This window comes from Caretta caretta, chromosome 2 (genome assembly GCF_965140235.1).
Source record: "Caretta caretta isolate rCarCar2 chromosome 2, rCarCar1.hap1, whole genome shotgun sequence".
Lineage (NCBI taxonomy): Eukaryota > Metazoa > Chordata > Testudines > Cheloniidae > Caretta > Caretta caretta.
The window spans coordinates 61992387-62007335 of record NC_134207.1 but is presented as its reverse complement, the minus strand read 5'-3'; the positions used below and the strand labels follow the sequence as shown (position 1 = coordinate 62007335).

Sequence of the window (14949 nt, the reverse complement as noted above, 5' to 3'; positions counted from 1 at the left end):
AGTAATCTGCCCACACAGATTGTCCTGGATCATCCACCACTCAAGATCATAGTACAGCTCGCGGGAGCCAGATTAACTTGTCCAAATGGTGCTTGCTCAGACAATAGACTGATTTCAGGCATGGCTGAAGAGTGTGGAGGTGCAATCTTGCATATTTGGTTATATAGGTAAAAGGCCATGTGGCATAGCCATTTCAGACAAGTTCAAGCAGTAGCAGACAGGTGAGACTTGAGGGACCTGCATAATTTGTGAATAGTTTGAAATCTCTCTTGGGGAAGAAAAGCAGTTGAACTAGTAGAGTCGAGTAGTGCTCCAATGAACTCAAGTCTCTGGGTAGGAACTGGCATTGACTTTTCTGTTCAGGATAAGACCCAGTCGACTGAACAGGTGGATGATTTAGTCAATGCCAGCAAATTTGATCATGAAAGGACTCACAGAGCAGCCAATTGTTGAGATAGGGAAAGATATGGATCCCATGACAGGACAAAGGGGAGTACTGTGTATTGATGACTGCTTCCTGTGATAAATATGAGGATTTTCCTATTGCTGGGTAACAGCTACGGTATATGGAAGTACAAATCCCAAAGATTGAGGGCTGGGAACGAATTGTTCTAATCCAGAGAAGGAAGGATGTGGATAAATTGGAGAGAGTCCAGCGAAGGGCAACAAAAATGATTAGGGGTCTGGAACACATGAGTTATGAGGAGAGGCTGAGGGAGCTGGGATTGTTTAGCCTGCAGAAGAGAAGAATGAGGGGGGATTTGATAGCTGCTTTCAACTACCTGAAAGGGGGTTCCAAAGAGGATGGCTCTAGACTGTTCTCAATGGTAGCAGATGACAGAACGAGGAGTAATGGTCTCAAGTTGCAGTGGGGGAGGTTTAGATTGGATATTAGGAAAAACTTTTTCACTAGGAGGGTGGTGAAACACTGGAATGCGTTACCTAGGGAGGTGGTAGAATCTCCTTCCTTAGAGGTTTTTAAGGTCAGGCTTGACAAAGCCCTGGCTGAGATGATTTAACTGGGAATTGGTCCTGCTTCGAGCAGGGGGTTGGACTAGATGACCTTCTGGGGTCCCTTCCAACCCTTATATTCTATGATTCTATGACCTGAAGCTAGGGTAATCATGTGGAATCTCATTTGCTTGACGAACTTGTTGAGAGCCCAGAGGACCAGACCAGAATAGGTCCACTGTTGGACTTGGAGAATCAGGAAATAGCAGTAGAAACCCCATCCTTGAAGCGATAGGGGAACTTTCTTTATGGCCCCCAGGACAAGGAGAGGCTGAACCTCCAGAAGAAGCACAAACTCATGAGATAGGTCCCTGAAAAGGGACATAGAAGGTGAGTGGAGAGGAGGGATGGAAGTTAATTGGATCAAATATCCCAATCCCACAGTACTAAGGACCCACTTGTCCTAAGATATTTGTTCCCAAGCACCCAGGAAGTGCGATAACAGGTCTCCAAACGGAGAAGGGAGTTGTAGATTGTTGGCTGCTACGTAGCCCTTGAAAAACAAGTCAAAAGGGCTGTTTCCCTACAGGAGGCTGAGAGCACGATTGATTAGCATGAGAGCTAGATGAAATTTTCTGGGGTCTCCTTTTCTTTTAGAGGAGTCATATCATCTGGAAGGATAGAAGGGTTGTCTGTGAAAGTGATCAGAATACTGCTGCAGGGTCTTATACTGATGTTCTTAGAGGCTGGATAGTAACACCCAGGCTGGATAATAAAGTCACTTATGAATCTTTTTAAAAAAAAATAAAAACATAATACCTCATCTGTTTTGTCCGAAAATGAAAACTGTCCAACAAAACATAGATTAATGGATTAGTGGATATCTGATGCTACCTTGGAATTAAATAACCAAGATGACCCCCTCATGATGATTGCAGAGGCCATTGCTCTGGAGGAAGCACATGCAACACTGAGAGCAGACTGCAGCGAGATCTGTGTCACAAGCCAGTCCTTCATCAAGAAAGCTTTGAACTCCTTTCTGGAGTGGTCTGGCAATTTGTCTGTGAACTTCATCATCATCATCTTCCAGTTGATAAAACTGTAGTTCACTAAAAGAGCTTACTAGTTCACAATTCTCATCTGGAGCAAAGCATTAGAATAAATCTTTCTTCCCAACAAGTCCAGTCTTTCAGATTCTTTTTCTTTTGTGGTAGACTTAAATTTTCTGAGTCACAACCTCTCATTAGCAGACAACTAAGCCAGGTGCAAGCAGAACCACTGAATCTCCTCACAAGGGACATGGCATCATTTTTCCATACCCTTGGCTATTGGGTATAGTGACGCTGGTGTCTGCCACGAAGATTTGGACAGGTGTTATTAATAGAGATGGCAATCCATCCGAGGCATGTCCACCAATTTTTGGGTATCCTCCTGGACCACCTTGAATAACCAGAGCTGCAGCCATTCCATGAACAACTTCCCTGAAGTCATCTAGAACTGTAGAAGGCAAATTGGGGCCACTAAATCATTTAGGGAGGGTGATGACAAGGCTGCTGGAACTGACAGTACCTCCTGGGGTACAGGCTGGTTCTCAGGCAAAAGGTTAACCATAGAGAATAGCCTTGTGGGGGAGGGGGTTAAAATGTCATCCTGAGCTTCCACAATAGGCTGGTCCGCAACTAGGGCTATCTCCAGGTAAGGGGATCTTACATCCAAACTTATGTGAAGGTCTGGTCTGTGGAAGTGAGAAACACCACTGTCCCAAAGCAGCCTCTGTAACACAGGAGGCCAGTACGTAATAGGCCAGGCAGGTCTGTCCCTACTAAAGGAACAACTCTCCTCTCAGTACTGACACTTACTTCCCGGGTGTTCAGATGATGTACATCATCTCTTTTGCCAAGGATGGGAAGGAGAAGAGCTGGAGGACTCCAACCTGGTGCAAGAAGATGCATTTGAATAATCAGTAGGCCTGGTGGGTGCCCAGCCCAGCATGGCCACTGGAAATCCAGAGTGATCCACCATAGGCGCCGACTCCATCGGTGCTTTGGGGCTGGAGCACCCACAGGGAAAAATTAACAGGTACTCCGCATCCACCGGCAGCCAAGCTCCCCACTTCTCTCCTCCTTCTCCCCACCCCCTGAGTGTGCCACATCCCTGCTCCCCCTCCCTCCCAGCACTTCCCTCCCCCCTGCCACCTAACAGCTGTTTGGCAGCACTTAGGACTTTCCAGGAGGGAGGGAGAGGAGCTGGGACGCAGTGCACACAGGGGAAAAGGCAGAGAAGAGGCAGAGCAGGGGCAGGGGTCGAGCACCCACCAGCCAGAGGGGAAGTCGGCGCCTATGTGACTGTTCAACCCAGAAAATTTAACATCTATAACTTGGTTAGCATTGTAGTCAGTCCTGAGAGGAAATTGTAGTAGGGAGGCTGTCTGACAGTGGGGTCCAGTACCGAGGAAGAGTTACTCATCAATACTGAGGAGTCAGGATTCGGTCCCCACTCTGAGGCAGCTACCGATTCCAAGGATCCTGGTACCAAGGTCAATGTTGCAGATAGTGCCAATGGAGAAGGGTGTCTCGGTACTGACCTAACCTGCATAAGCACTGCAGGCAGAGATAACCTCTTTATTGGTACTAGAGCTAAAGGCAATCTCTGTCCCAAAGCTGAAAAGGCTGAAGGGGTAGCCTGGGGTGACATCCCTGCACTAATGTCCTGAGTTAGCAGGAATGCTGGTACAGATAGACAAAGCAAGTCTGAAGCAACCATATAAATATGCAGGTTTGATGGCACAAAGTGATGTGTGAGAGTTTCCATAGGTACTAGACTCGACAGCCACTCCAGAGACGGTTGCAGAGTCGATGGTACAGCACTAGGATTCTCCCATCTTGGTACCAGGGAGACAAGGCTGGCGACCCAGCTTTACCCTGAGTACCAGAGTCTTGCTGATGGTAAGACCCTGCTCTTGATGAAGACAATGACAAATCCCTCCTTGGTTTCTGGCAGCCCCAGTTCATTTTATAAATCTCCTTACGAGGGACACATGGGAATGATGAATGACCCCTTGTGTCTCAATGACTGATCAGATGCTGGGGGTCTGTCCCCAACTCCCATAGAAGTAGAGAATGTCTGTGGACAGCTAATTGAGTGGTCAGAAGAGGATCCCAGTGCCGAGGCAGGTGTCATAGCCTGTTCCAGTAGGTGTTGCTTTAGACTAAGGTCTTGCAATCTGTGTCCTTTTCTTAAAGGACTGACGAATATTGCACTTTTCCTTGATGTGGCCCTCGCCCAGGCACCACAAGCAGAGTATTGTGGTGCCTGGGCAAGGGCCACATCAAGGAAAAGTGCAATATTGGTCAGTCCTTTAAGAAAAGGAATGGGACAGAGACTCCACATGTCAGACAATGCTTGAAGACTGGGGAACACAGCATAACCTTCAGCATCAAGCACCACACACTAACTATACAACTAAATACACTCATTCTAACCTAAATTATGGGTATTAACTGTCAGTAACTATTTATGCTATTAAATACTGAACAATAAAGAGTAATAGCAGGGAAATGAGGAGACCCCAACACAGAAAGCTCCAACTCATGTAGCAGACGGTAAGACAGAACTGAAGGTAGTCTTAGTAATGCTACTCTTATACAGTCTTGGTAGGGGCCATTCAGTGGTACAGGGCACGTGCACCACCTCAGGGAGTACTGCTGTGCCAAAAAAGTCTCCAACTCAGTGCGGAAGTCACCAACACACCTGAGAAGAATACACATCTGCATCCACTCAAAAGAGCCCCTTTTCCAGTTGGTTATAGCTTAGAACATTTTGAGTGAAATTCTGCTTGTTACTTTCATGCAATCCTATGCCAGCCAAGAGCAAATTTAGGCCTTCATCCTTTATATTTGGGGGGAAAGGGGACTTATTCCCAATGTGGCCCTCATTGCTTCTATTTCCCTCTATTTTTAGGTAACTTACATAAGACTTTTTAAAGTTCCCATTTTTGTTTATTTATGATCCATAAATAAGGCAGCCAGAAATATTTTTAAAGAAATTTTTTTTGCTTGCTTGTTTATTTCTGAAATATCAGAGACTCCACACTTAAGTCTGATGGTGGTCCCAGGCATGTGTATTTTGAGCTCTTAATTGAAGAGGCAGATGTGCTGAATCTTTACTGAATGCTCAGAAGAGGGTATCTTTGTCAGAGAGTGAAGTTAAGTGTTAAAAAAAAAAAAAATGCTTTGTCTTGACCAAAAAATGAGCTGCATTTCAGTCACGCTTAGCTAGCACATGATAGCTACACGCTGCCACTTTTTTGGTCAAGGCAAAGTTAAAGAGTTTAACAGACTGACTACAAAACCCCTTCACATTCAGTGCCAACAACCTGTCACAGAATGGCAGATTTCTGTAGAGGGCAAATCCACAGAACACCCTTGCCTGCCACCACCCCCCCCTTTTTTTTTTTTTTTTAAGTATAAGCAACCTATGCCTGAGTATCAGCAACAGCTCACAGGTACAGTTCCCACCCACAATTACTATTTGACTTGGTGAATGGATGCTTGATATTTCCCATATTTTTCCCAGGCTGGTTGGGGGGGGGTCCCCTTAACTGACCCCCCCCCCCACTGCCACACAGCAGCTAAATAACTTCTCTTTTCAGCAGCTAGGCTGATTTCCTTTGATGCTACCAAAAGGGAGTCTTCGGGGGCACCTACACAGCTACTGTGGTGAGATAAGTCCTCAAACCAGGCAGACCCCCATAAAGACTTAAAAAAAAAAAAAAAAAACAACCCCAAGTTTAAGAGTTAGAATCACATTGGTCTATAATTGATCCTGTCTTTTTTTTGTCTTTTTTAAATAAAATGGCAACCACTTATCAATCTTGTCAGCTTTGGATCATTTCCTTCTCCCTACAAGTAGGTTTTTGGAACCTCTTAGCTTGGGGAAAGTGACTATTTCCTCCCTTTCTTTCCCTCTAAGATCCTAAAGTCATTTTGTATGTTGAAAACAATTTACAAGCATTAACTAATTAGACTTCTGCAGTGCAACTACACACCATTACATTTGGTCATACTCTAACCTATTTGTATTTTTATTCAAGCATCTTTGAGAAAATACAAGAAACATCCCTACCTTTACTCATGCAACACCCCTCCCCCCCCACCCCCCCCACACACACACACTATCCCCACCAAAAAAAGTTAGTCTACGATGGAGGAGGAGAAGGAGGAAGGAAGAGAAAAGCCAAACGTTTGCAGACCTGCATGCCTAAGGGTAGTCCCCTAACATCCATAATTAGCCACCTGAATATAAGCAGCCTTAGATTCAGAAGCACTAAGGTTTCACAAATGCCACTGAAGCCAGCATGAGCTGCAGGTGTTCAGCAGCTTTGAAAACTTCTGCCCACTTTCATTTATGAGACGAATTTTAGGCATCCAAATTTAATTTTAGCCAGTACTTAAAAAAATTTGACTGTTATTTTAGTAAACAGTCACGTTTCTACCATGTGAACTTCCTAAAGTGTTCTTGAAGTTAACACCTCATTCAGTTTATAACTAGAACCCTGTGTAATTCACAAATTTTTTTAAAAAAATTCACAACAGTGTAAATGCCAAAGTATTGAATTTCATGGAGGTTGCATGGAATGAATTTTGTAACTAAATTTAGTCCTTGAAATAGACTAACATTACTTGTAAATTTTTTCTGTCCTTGAAATTAACTAGCTAAGGCAGTTGTTTTTTTAAAAATTGTTGTAGACATTTATCTTTTAAAAGCATATTTAAGAGATCATGGTTTGGGGCATTTCCATGATTTCCATGCCTTCTGAAGTTGTGATTTACACAGGGCCTTATTATGTCAGCTGCTGTAAACACATTTAAAAGACGTATTATCTTGTATCTAGTCATTATCTGAGTTAAAGACCTAAGATGGAATTCATCACCAAGACAGCAGAACTGAAAGCAATGACTGTCTATACCATCACCTGTTAAGGTATCCTTCGTGATTGCTGTAGGCTAAAGGGCACCTGACATCCCTCTCCGCCACCCCAAGATAAGAACATAGAACATATGAACGGCTACACTGGGTCAGACCAATGGTCCATCTAGCCCAGTATCCTGTCTTCTGACAGCAGCCAATGCCAGGTGCTTCAGATGGAATGAACAGAACAGGAAATCATCAAGTGATCCATCCCATCGCCCATTCCTAGCTTCTGACAAAACAGGCTCTGCCACTTTAGAGCATGGTTTTGCATTCCTGCCCATCCTGGCTAATAGCCATTGATGTACCTATCTTCCATGAACTTATCTAGTTCTTTTTTGAACCCTGTTATAGTCTTGGCCTTCGTAACATCGTCTGGCAAAGAATTCCACAGGTTGATTCTGCCTTGTGTGAAGAAATATTTCCTTTTGTTTGTTTTAAACCTGCTACCTATTAATTTAATGTGGTGACAACTAGTTCTTGTGTTATGAGTAAATAACACTTCTTTATTTACTTTCTCCACACCAGTCATGATTTTTATAGACCTCTATCATTTCTTTTCCAATCTGAAAATCCCAGTCTTATTAATCCCTCCTGATACGGAAGCTGTTCCATACTCCTAATAATTTTTGTTGCCATTTTCTGTACCTTTTCCAATTCCAATATGTCTTTTTTCACATGGGGTGACCAGATCTGCATGCAGTATTCAAGATGTGAGCATACTATGGATTTTTAGAGAGAGAATATGATATTTTCTGTCTTATTATGTATCCCAGGGGTCGGCAAACTACAGTCCGTGGGCTACATCCGGCCCTCGAGCTCCTGCTGAGGAGCAGGGTCTGGGGCTTGCCCCGTTCCAGCCAGGGAGCAGGGTCGGGGGCCACTCCTAGCAACTCCAAGAAACATTCTTTCTTGAGTGGTAACAGTTAATTTAGACCCCATTATTTTATATGTATAGTTTGGATGATGTTTTCCAGTGTGCATTGAATTTCATCTGCCATTTTGTTGCCCAGTCACCCAGTTCTGTGAGATCCCTTTGTAACTCTTCAGTCTCCTTTGGACTTAACTATCTTGCATAGTTTGGTAACATCTGCAAATGTTACCACCTCACCATTTACCCCTTTTTCCAGATCATTTATGAATATATTGAACAGTACTGGTCCCAGCACAGACCACTGAGGGACACCTCTCCATTCTGAAAACTGAACCATCTATTCCTACCCTTTGTTTCCTATCTCTTAACCAGTTACTGACCCAGGAGAGGACCTTCCCTCTTATCCCTTTACAGCTTACTTTGCTTAAGAGCCTTTGGTGAGGGACCTTGTCAAAGGCTTTCTGAAAATCTAAGTACACTATATCCACTGGATCCCCCTTGTCCACATGCTTGATGGAACCCTCTAAGAATTCTAGTAGATTGGTGAGGCACAATTTCCCTTTACAAAAACCATGTTGACTCTTCCCCAACAAATCGTGTTCATCTATATGTCTGATAATTCTGTTCTTTACTACAGTTTCAACCAATTTACCCCCTTCTGAAGTTAGGCTTACAGGCCCATAATAGCTGGTATCGCCTCTGGAGCCTTTTTTAAAAATTGGCATCATATTAGCTATTCTCCAGTCATCTGGTATAGAAGCTGATTTAAATGATAGGTTACATACCACAGTTAGTGAAATTGCAGGACTACATCTGAGTTCCTTCCCAACTCTTGGATCAATATCATCTGGTCCTGATGACTTATTACTGTTTAATTTATTAATTTGTTCCAAAACCTCCTCTAATGACACCTCAATCTGGGACAGTTCCTCAGATTTGTCACCTAGAAAGAATGGCTCAGGTTTGCGAATCTCCCTCATCCTCAGCTGTGAAGACTGATGTAAAGAATTCATGTAGTTTTTCCGCAATTACCTTATCTTGCGTGCTCCTTTAGCATCTCGATCATCCAATGGCCCCACCAGTTGTTTAAAAATGTTTTTGCTGTTACTTTTTGAGTCTTTGGCTAGGTGTTCTTCAAATTCTTTTTTGGCCTTCCTAATTATAATTTTACACTTCCACTTTTTAAAGATGCCTTTTTGCTTCTAACTGCTTCTTATACTTTGTTGTTTAACCATGGTGGCATTTTTTTGGTCCTCTTACTATGTTTTTTAATTTGGGGTTTACATTTAAATTGAGCTTCTATTATGGTGTCTAAAAAGTTTCCATACAGCTTGCAGGGATTTCACTTTTGGCACTGTACCTTTTAATTTCTGTTTCACTAAGTTCCTCATTTTTGTGTAGTTCTCCTTTCTGAAATTAAATGCTACTGTGGTGGGCTGCTTTGGTGTTTTCTCCCTCTTCCCCCTCCCCCCCAGGGATATTAAGTTTTATTATGTTATGTTACTATTACCAAGCGGTTCAGCTACATTCACCTCTTGGACCAGATCCTGTGCTCCACTTAGATCTAAATCAAGAATTGCCTCTCCTCTTCTGGGTTCCAGGACTAGCTGCTCCAAGAATCGGCCATTTAAGGTGCCAGGAAACTTTATCTCTGCATCCCATCCTGAGGTGACATGTACCCAGTCAATGTGGGGATAGCTGAAATCCCCCATCACTATTGAGTTTTTTATTTTTATAGTCTCTCTAATCTCACTGAGCATTTCACAGTCACTATCACCATCCTGGTCAGTAGTATATCCCTAGTGCTATATTCTTATTCTTCAAGCATGGAATTATTACCCATAGAGATTCTATGGTACAGTTTGATTCATTTACGTTTTTTACTTTTGACTCTATGCTTTCTTTCACATACAGTGCCACTCCCCCACCAGCAAGAGAACTAAAAGCATCAATGCCTTCAAAAGGTTAACTACTACATTCATTTTAGAAGGCAAAGATTGGGCAACCGTGAAATCTGCTCTTGGCAGCAATAACCTTGCCGTTTATTGAATATATTCCTACCCCTCGTTTTCTTAGTGAAGTCTCTGAGAAGGTAGTGGCACCCAAATTCCAGCAGCTCTGTCATCTTCATAATCCTGGATCATTCACAATCAGATTCCGAAAAAGTACCGCACAAATTCAACCCTTCTGGCACTGGTGGACAACACTCTTTTGTCCTTGGGCAGGAAACAAGTTCCTAAGGGTATGTCTACACTGCAACTGGAAGCAAGCCTTCCAGCCCGATAGAAAGACTCACACGAGTGGGCCTCGAGCTAGCATGTTAAAGATAGCTGTGTGGACATTGCAGCTCTGAATTTGAAGCCTAGAGGGTCGGGTGGGCTTCAGAGCCTGAGCCCCAGCCTGAACTACAACATCCGCACTGCTACTGTTAATGAGCTAGTTCATGTTTATCTACCTGGACTGGGAGGATTGCTTCCAGCTGCAGTGTAGATTTACCCTAAGTTTACAGTACTGTGTAGATCTGTCACTTGACACCAGTGACCATATGGTGCTTTTGACATGCAGTATCACAAAGTACTCATTCTATTCATTTGTTTACCACACAGATCCCAATACCAAAAAGAACACCTGTGCTGCCTCACCCAGACCCATCATGCCATGGCCCACAAGACTCAATACTCTCTCTCCCCCTCTTCATCATGAGGAAACTTGGGAAAAATAAGAAGCCATGGACTTCAGTGCTATCAACATGCACATGGCAGTTATTCTCCATTAATGCAGCCCACCACCATATCCCAATGCGTGGAACAGATCCACAGACGGATAAAGCTGCTAGTTTAAACTCATCTTCACAAAAGGGGTGGAGGGGTTTTAGTAGGAAGGGTGGGGGGGAATTGGAAACTGGATATTACTCTAACCTTATCAATTGTAGGAGTAAGACCACAGGTTGCCAAATTGGTACAAAGCTTTAGGTTTGAGGTGGTTTACTCATAGCTCCCGAACACAGATTGCCACAGTGATAAGGAATCCTCCTTTAGTCAAAAAACTAACCTCTTTTTCCTTTCACATCTGAAAGGAGGATGTTGATTGATCTGTACTTTTATCACCTCCTAGTTAAACTACTTTAATCCACAACATGGACTTGACTGTAACCCCACATGAAGACTGCAAATGATTCAGAATGCAGCAACACACTTCAGATATAATGGCAGACATGAGCATAGCACACTGGTGCTTCACAGGCTGCGGGCTTCACTCCTGAAATTAATAGGAAGTCAAAATCTTGGTCTTACTCAACAAGCCTCAAGGGTTTGGGACTTGGCTGACCCAGCCCAAGTTATGGGTATCCATAGAATAGTCAAATATAGCAGTCATGTATGCCTCCCCATGTGAACTGCTACATAGCCAGTCATCTCCAAATTGGACATATCACCATTGCAGACCCTTTCATTAAAAAAATTATACTTCACACTTACCTGTAGATGACTAGCAATGAAAGTCCAATCATCTGTACCATTTTGTTCGACCAGCTTCTTTAGCTTGTCATCCTGTAAAGACATAATATCAGCTGAGAAATATAGCATTTTGGTATGATATAAAAAGTAAAGTTACCTGGTCAAGTGTTACCTCATCACGTGTCCATTTTACTCTGTTACATATCTTCTTCAACCCTTTTTGCTGTGGTACTTCATAGTCATGATCTGCATACTGAAGGTCGTCATCTTCTTCCTCACTGCAGAGTACAAACAGAACAGTTTAAACAAACTAGAAATATATTTTAAAATTAATATAGACCACCAACTACTCAAGAAACCAGAGAGGATGTTGGTTATAATCTGTGCATCTGGTGCATCTCTGGAAGATATCTAGAATGAAGTATAAAATTTGTAGTAACATAAAGACAGACCATTGTCTTATCCAGTATAGTATCCTTCCTCCTCATATCCTATGCTTCAAAGGTAAGTAATAAACCCCACAAGGAACCTAGTCAGTTTTGCAAAGCTGTATATTGTGAGGAATAGGCAGAAAATTCCTAAAAGTTTAAAGATTTGCTTAACCTCACTATTTAAGCGTTTTTAAATATAGCATCCAACAATGTGTCAGCTAGGCATAGCAAATAACTAGGTGCATTAGGGCCATGACAAAATGGTTTTCTAGTCTAATAACCCACAGATTAATGCCATGTTTCAACTTTCTTAATTCACACACACACACACACACCCTATGATATGTACTTCGATGTACACAAGTGCAAGTCCTAGGTTAAAAAAACAGTTAGAGAATGTACATTTTTAAAAATACTTAGGAATTTAACAGAGTATATGACAGTCACACTATCAGTTACGGCAGGTCCCAGGCTTTGTTTAACTTAAGGATGTTGCTCAAGTGGAAGCAATGTCTTCTAGGATCTTTTTTTTTTTTTTAAATCCTTTCATGATCACTAAATCCAGACCCACAAAAATACATTGTGCTATACAGTGTCAGTATCAGAACCTAGATAAAATGCTTGCTACAAGCAGTAACCAGCGTATCAGAGTTCACAACCATGCCTGAACCTTTTTCCTGTGAATCTTAGAATGGAAGAATTGCAGAGGAATAATTCAGTCTCTGAAGGTGGAAGGCAGGAAAAAATTATGAGATACACACCCTTATCTGGGGGTCAACTGAAGGAAGGATAATAAACAAGCAAAAGGAAAAAAAATCCAATGGAATCCTGAAAAGTCAAAGTGAGACCATGAGTAGGGGTTCCTTTCAAAAAGAAAAGAAAAGTACAAGAACTAAAGACAAATTACAATTTTAGATGGACAAAATTTAGCTGAGCAAGCAGCAGATCTGAAACTACAGTGCTGAGCTCCTTACCTGATAGTCAGAGGGTATGTCTACACTACGAAATTAGGTCGAATTTATTGAACTCATTTTTTTAGAAATCATTTTTATATAGTCGATTGTGTGTCCCCCCACACAAAATGCTCTAAGTGCATTAACTTGGCGGAATGCTTCCACAGTACCGAGGCTAGCATCGACTTCTGAAGTGTTGCACTGTGGGTAGCTATCCCACAGTTCCCGCAGTCTCCGCCGCCCATTGGAATTCTGGGTTGAGATCCCAATGCCTAATGGGGCAAAAAACATTGTCGCGGGTGGATCTGGGTACATGTCGTCAGACCCTCCCCCCTCCCTCCCTCCGTGAAAGCAACGGCAGACAATCATTTCGCGCCTTTTTTCCTGAGTTATGTGCAGACGCCATACCACGGCAAGCATGGAGCCTGCTCAGCTGTCACCATACGTCTCCTGAGTGCTGGCAGATGCGGTACTGCATTGCTACACAGCAGCAGCAACCCATTGCCTTGTGGCAGCAGACGGTGCAATAGGCCTGACAACCATCATCATCGTGTCCAAGGTGCTCCTGGCCACTTCAGGAAGGTCGGTCAGGAGCGCATGGGCAGATATGGGCACAGAAACTAAATTAGGAGTGACTCAACCAGGTCATTCTCTTTAGTCCTGCCGGCAGTCCTATTGCACCATCTTCTGCCAGGCAGGCAGGAGATGAGGATGGCTAGCAGTCCTACTGCACCATCTGCTGCCAGCCAAAGATGTAAAAGATAGATGGAGTGGATCAAAACAAGAAATAGACCAGATTTGTTTTGTATTCATTTGCTCCTCCCTCCCTCCTTCCCTCTCTGAAATCAACGACCGACAATCATTTCGGTGAGGTCTGTCAGGGGCACCTTGAAAAGTTTAATGGCAATTCAGTCCTGTCTGAAATACCGAGGGGAGGGATAGCTCAGTGGGTTGAGCATTGGCCTGCTAAACCCAGGGTTTTGAGTTCAGTCCTTGAGGGGGCCATTCTGTGAGACAGTTGTTTTTGTTTCTCCTTGATGTAAAGACACCCCCTTTGTTGATTTTAATTCCCTGTAAGCCATGTCATCAGTCACCCCTCCCTCCGTCAGAGCAACAGCAGACAATAGTTCTGCACCTTTTTTCTGTGCAGACACCATACCACGGCAAGCATGGAGCCCGCTCAGATCACTTTGGCAATTAGGAGCACATTAAACACCACACGCATTATCCAGCAGTATATGCGGCACCGGAACCTGGCAAAGCGAAACCGGGCAAGTAAGCAACATCAGCGCAGTGATGAGGCCATGGACACAGACTTCTCTCAAAGCACGGGCCCTGGCAATGTGGGCATCATGATGCTAATGGGGCAGGTTCATACAGTGGAACGCAAATTCTGGGCTCGGGAACAAGCACAGACTGGTGGGACCGCATAGCATTGCGGGTCTGGGACAATTCCCAGTGGCTGCAAAACTTTCGCATGGGTAAGGGCACTTTCATGGAGCTTTGTGACTTGCTTTCCCTTGCCCTGAGGCGCAAGAATACCAAGATGAGAGCAGCCCTCACAGTTGAGAATCGACTGGCAATAGCCCTGTGGAAGCTTGCAACACCAGACAGCTACCGGTCAGTCAGGAATCAATTTGGAGTGGGCAAATCTACTGTGGGGGCTGCTGTGATGCAAGTAACCAAAGCAATCAAAGATCTGCTGATATCAAGGGTAGTGACCCTGGGAAATGTGCAGGTCATAGTGGATGGCTTTGCTGCAATGGGATTCCCTAACTGTGGTGGGGCCACAGACAGAACCCATATCCCTATCTTGGCACCAAAGCATCAAGCCGGCGAGTACATAAACCACAAGGGGTACTTTTCAATAGTGCTGCAAGAACTGGTGGATCACAAGGGACGTTTCACCAACATCAGCGTGGGATGGCCAGGAAAGGTACAGGACGCTTGCATCTTCAGGAACTCTGGTCTGTTTCAAAAGCTGCAGCAATGGACTTTATTCCCAGACCAGAAAATAACTGTTGGGGATGTTGAAATGCCTGTAGTTATCCTTGGGGACCCAGCCTACCCCTTAATGCCATGGCTCATGAAGCCGTACACAGGCAGTCCTGACAGTAGTCAGGAGCTGTTCAACTACAAGCTGAGCAAGTGCAGAATGGTGGTAGAATGTGCATTTGGACTTTTAAAAGCGCTCTGGCGCAGTTTACTGACTCGGTTAGACCTCAGCAAAACCAATATTGGTTATTACTGCTTGCCGTGCACTCCACAATATCAGCGAGAGTAAGGGGGAGACGTTTATGGCAGGATGGGAGGTA

At 43.7% G+C, this 14949-nt stretch overlaps 1 protein-coding gene across 1 annotated transcript in view; it reads right to left on the bottom strand.

The window, feature by feature from the left end:
• Nucleotides 1-14949, bottom strand: part of MYBL1 (MYB proto-oncogene like 1) — a 45845-nt gene that overhangs the window by 22679 nt on the left and 8217 nt on the right. The window contains exons 2-3 of the mRNA XM_048840837.2: nucleotides 11423-11528; nucleotides 11272-11343 (exon numbers count right to left, since the gene is read on the bottom strand). Of these exons, the coding sequence (XP_048696794.2) occupies nucleotides 11272-11343; nucleotides 11423-11528 (178 nt within the window). The remainder of the gene's footprint in view (nucleotides 1-11271; nucleotides 11344-11422; nucleotides 11529-14949) is intronic.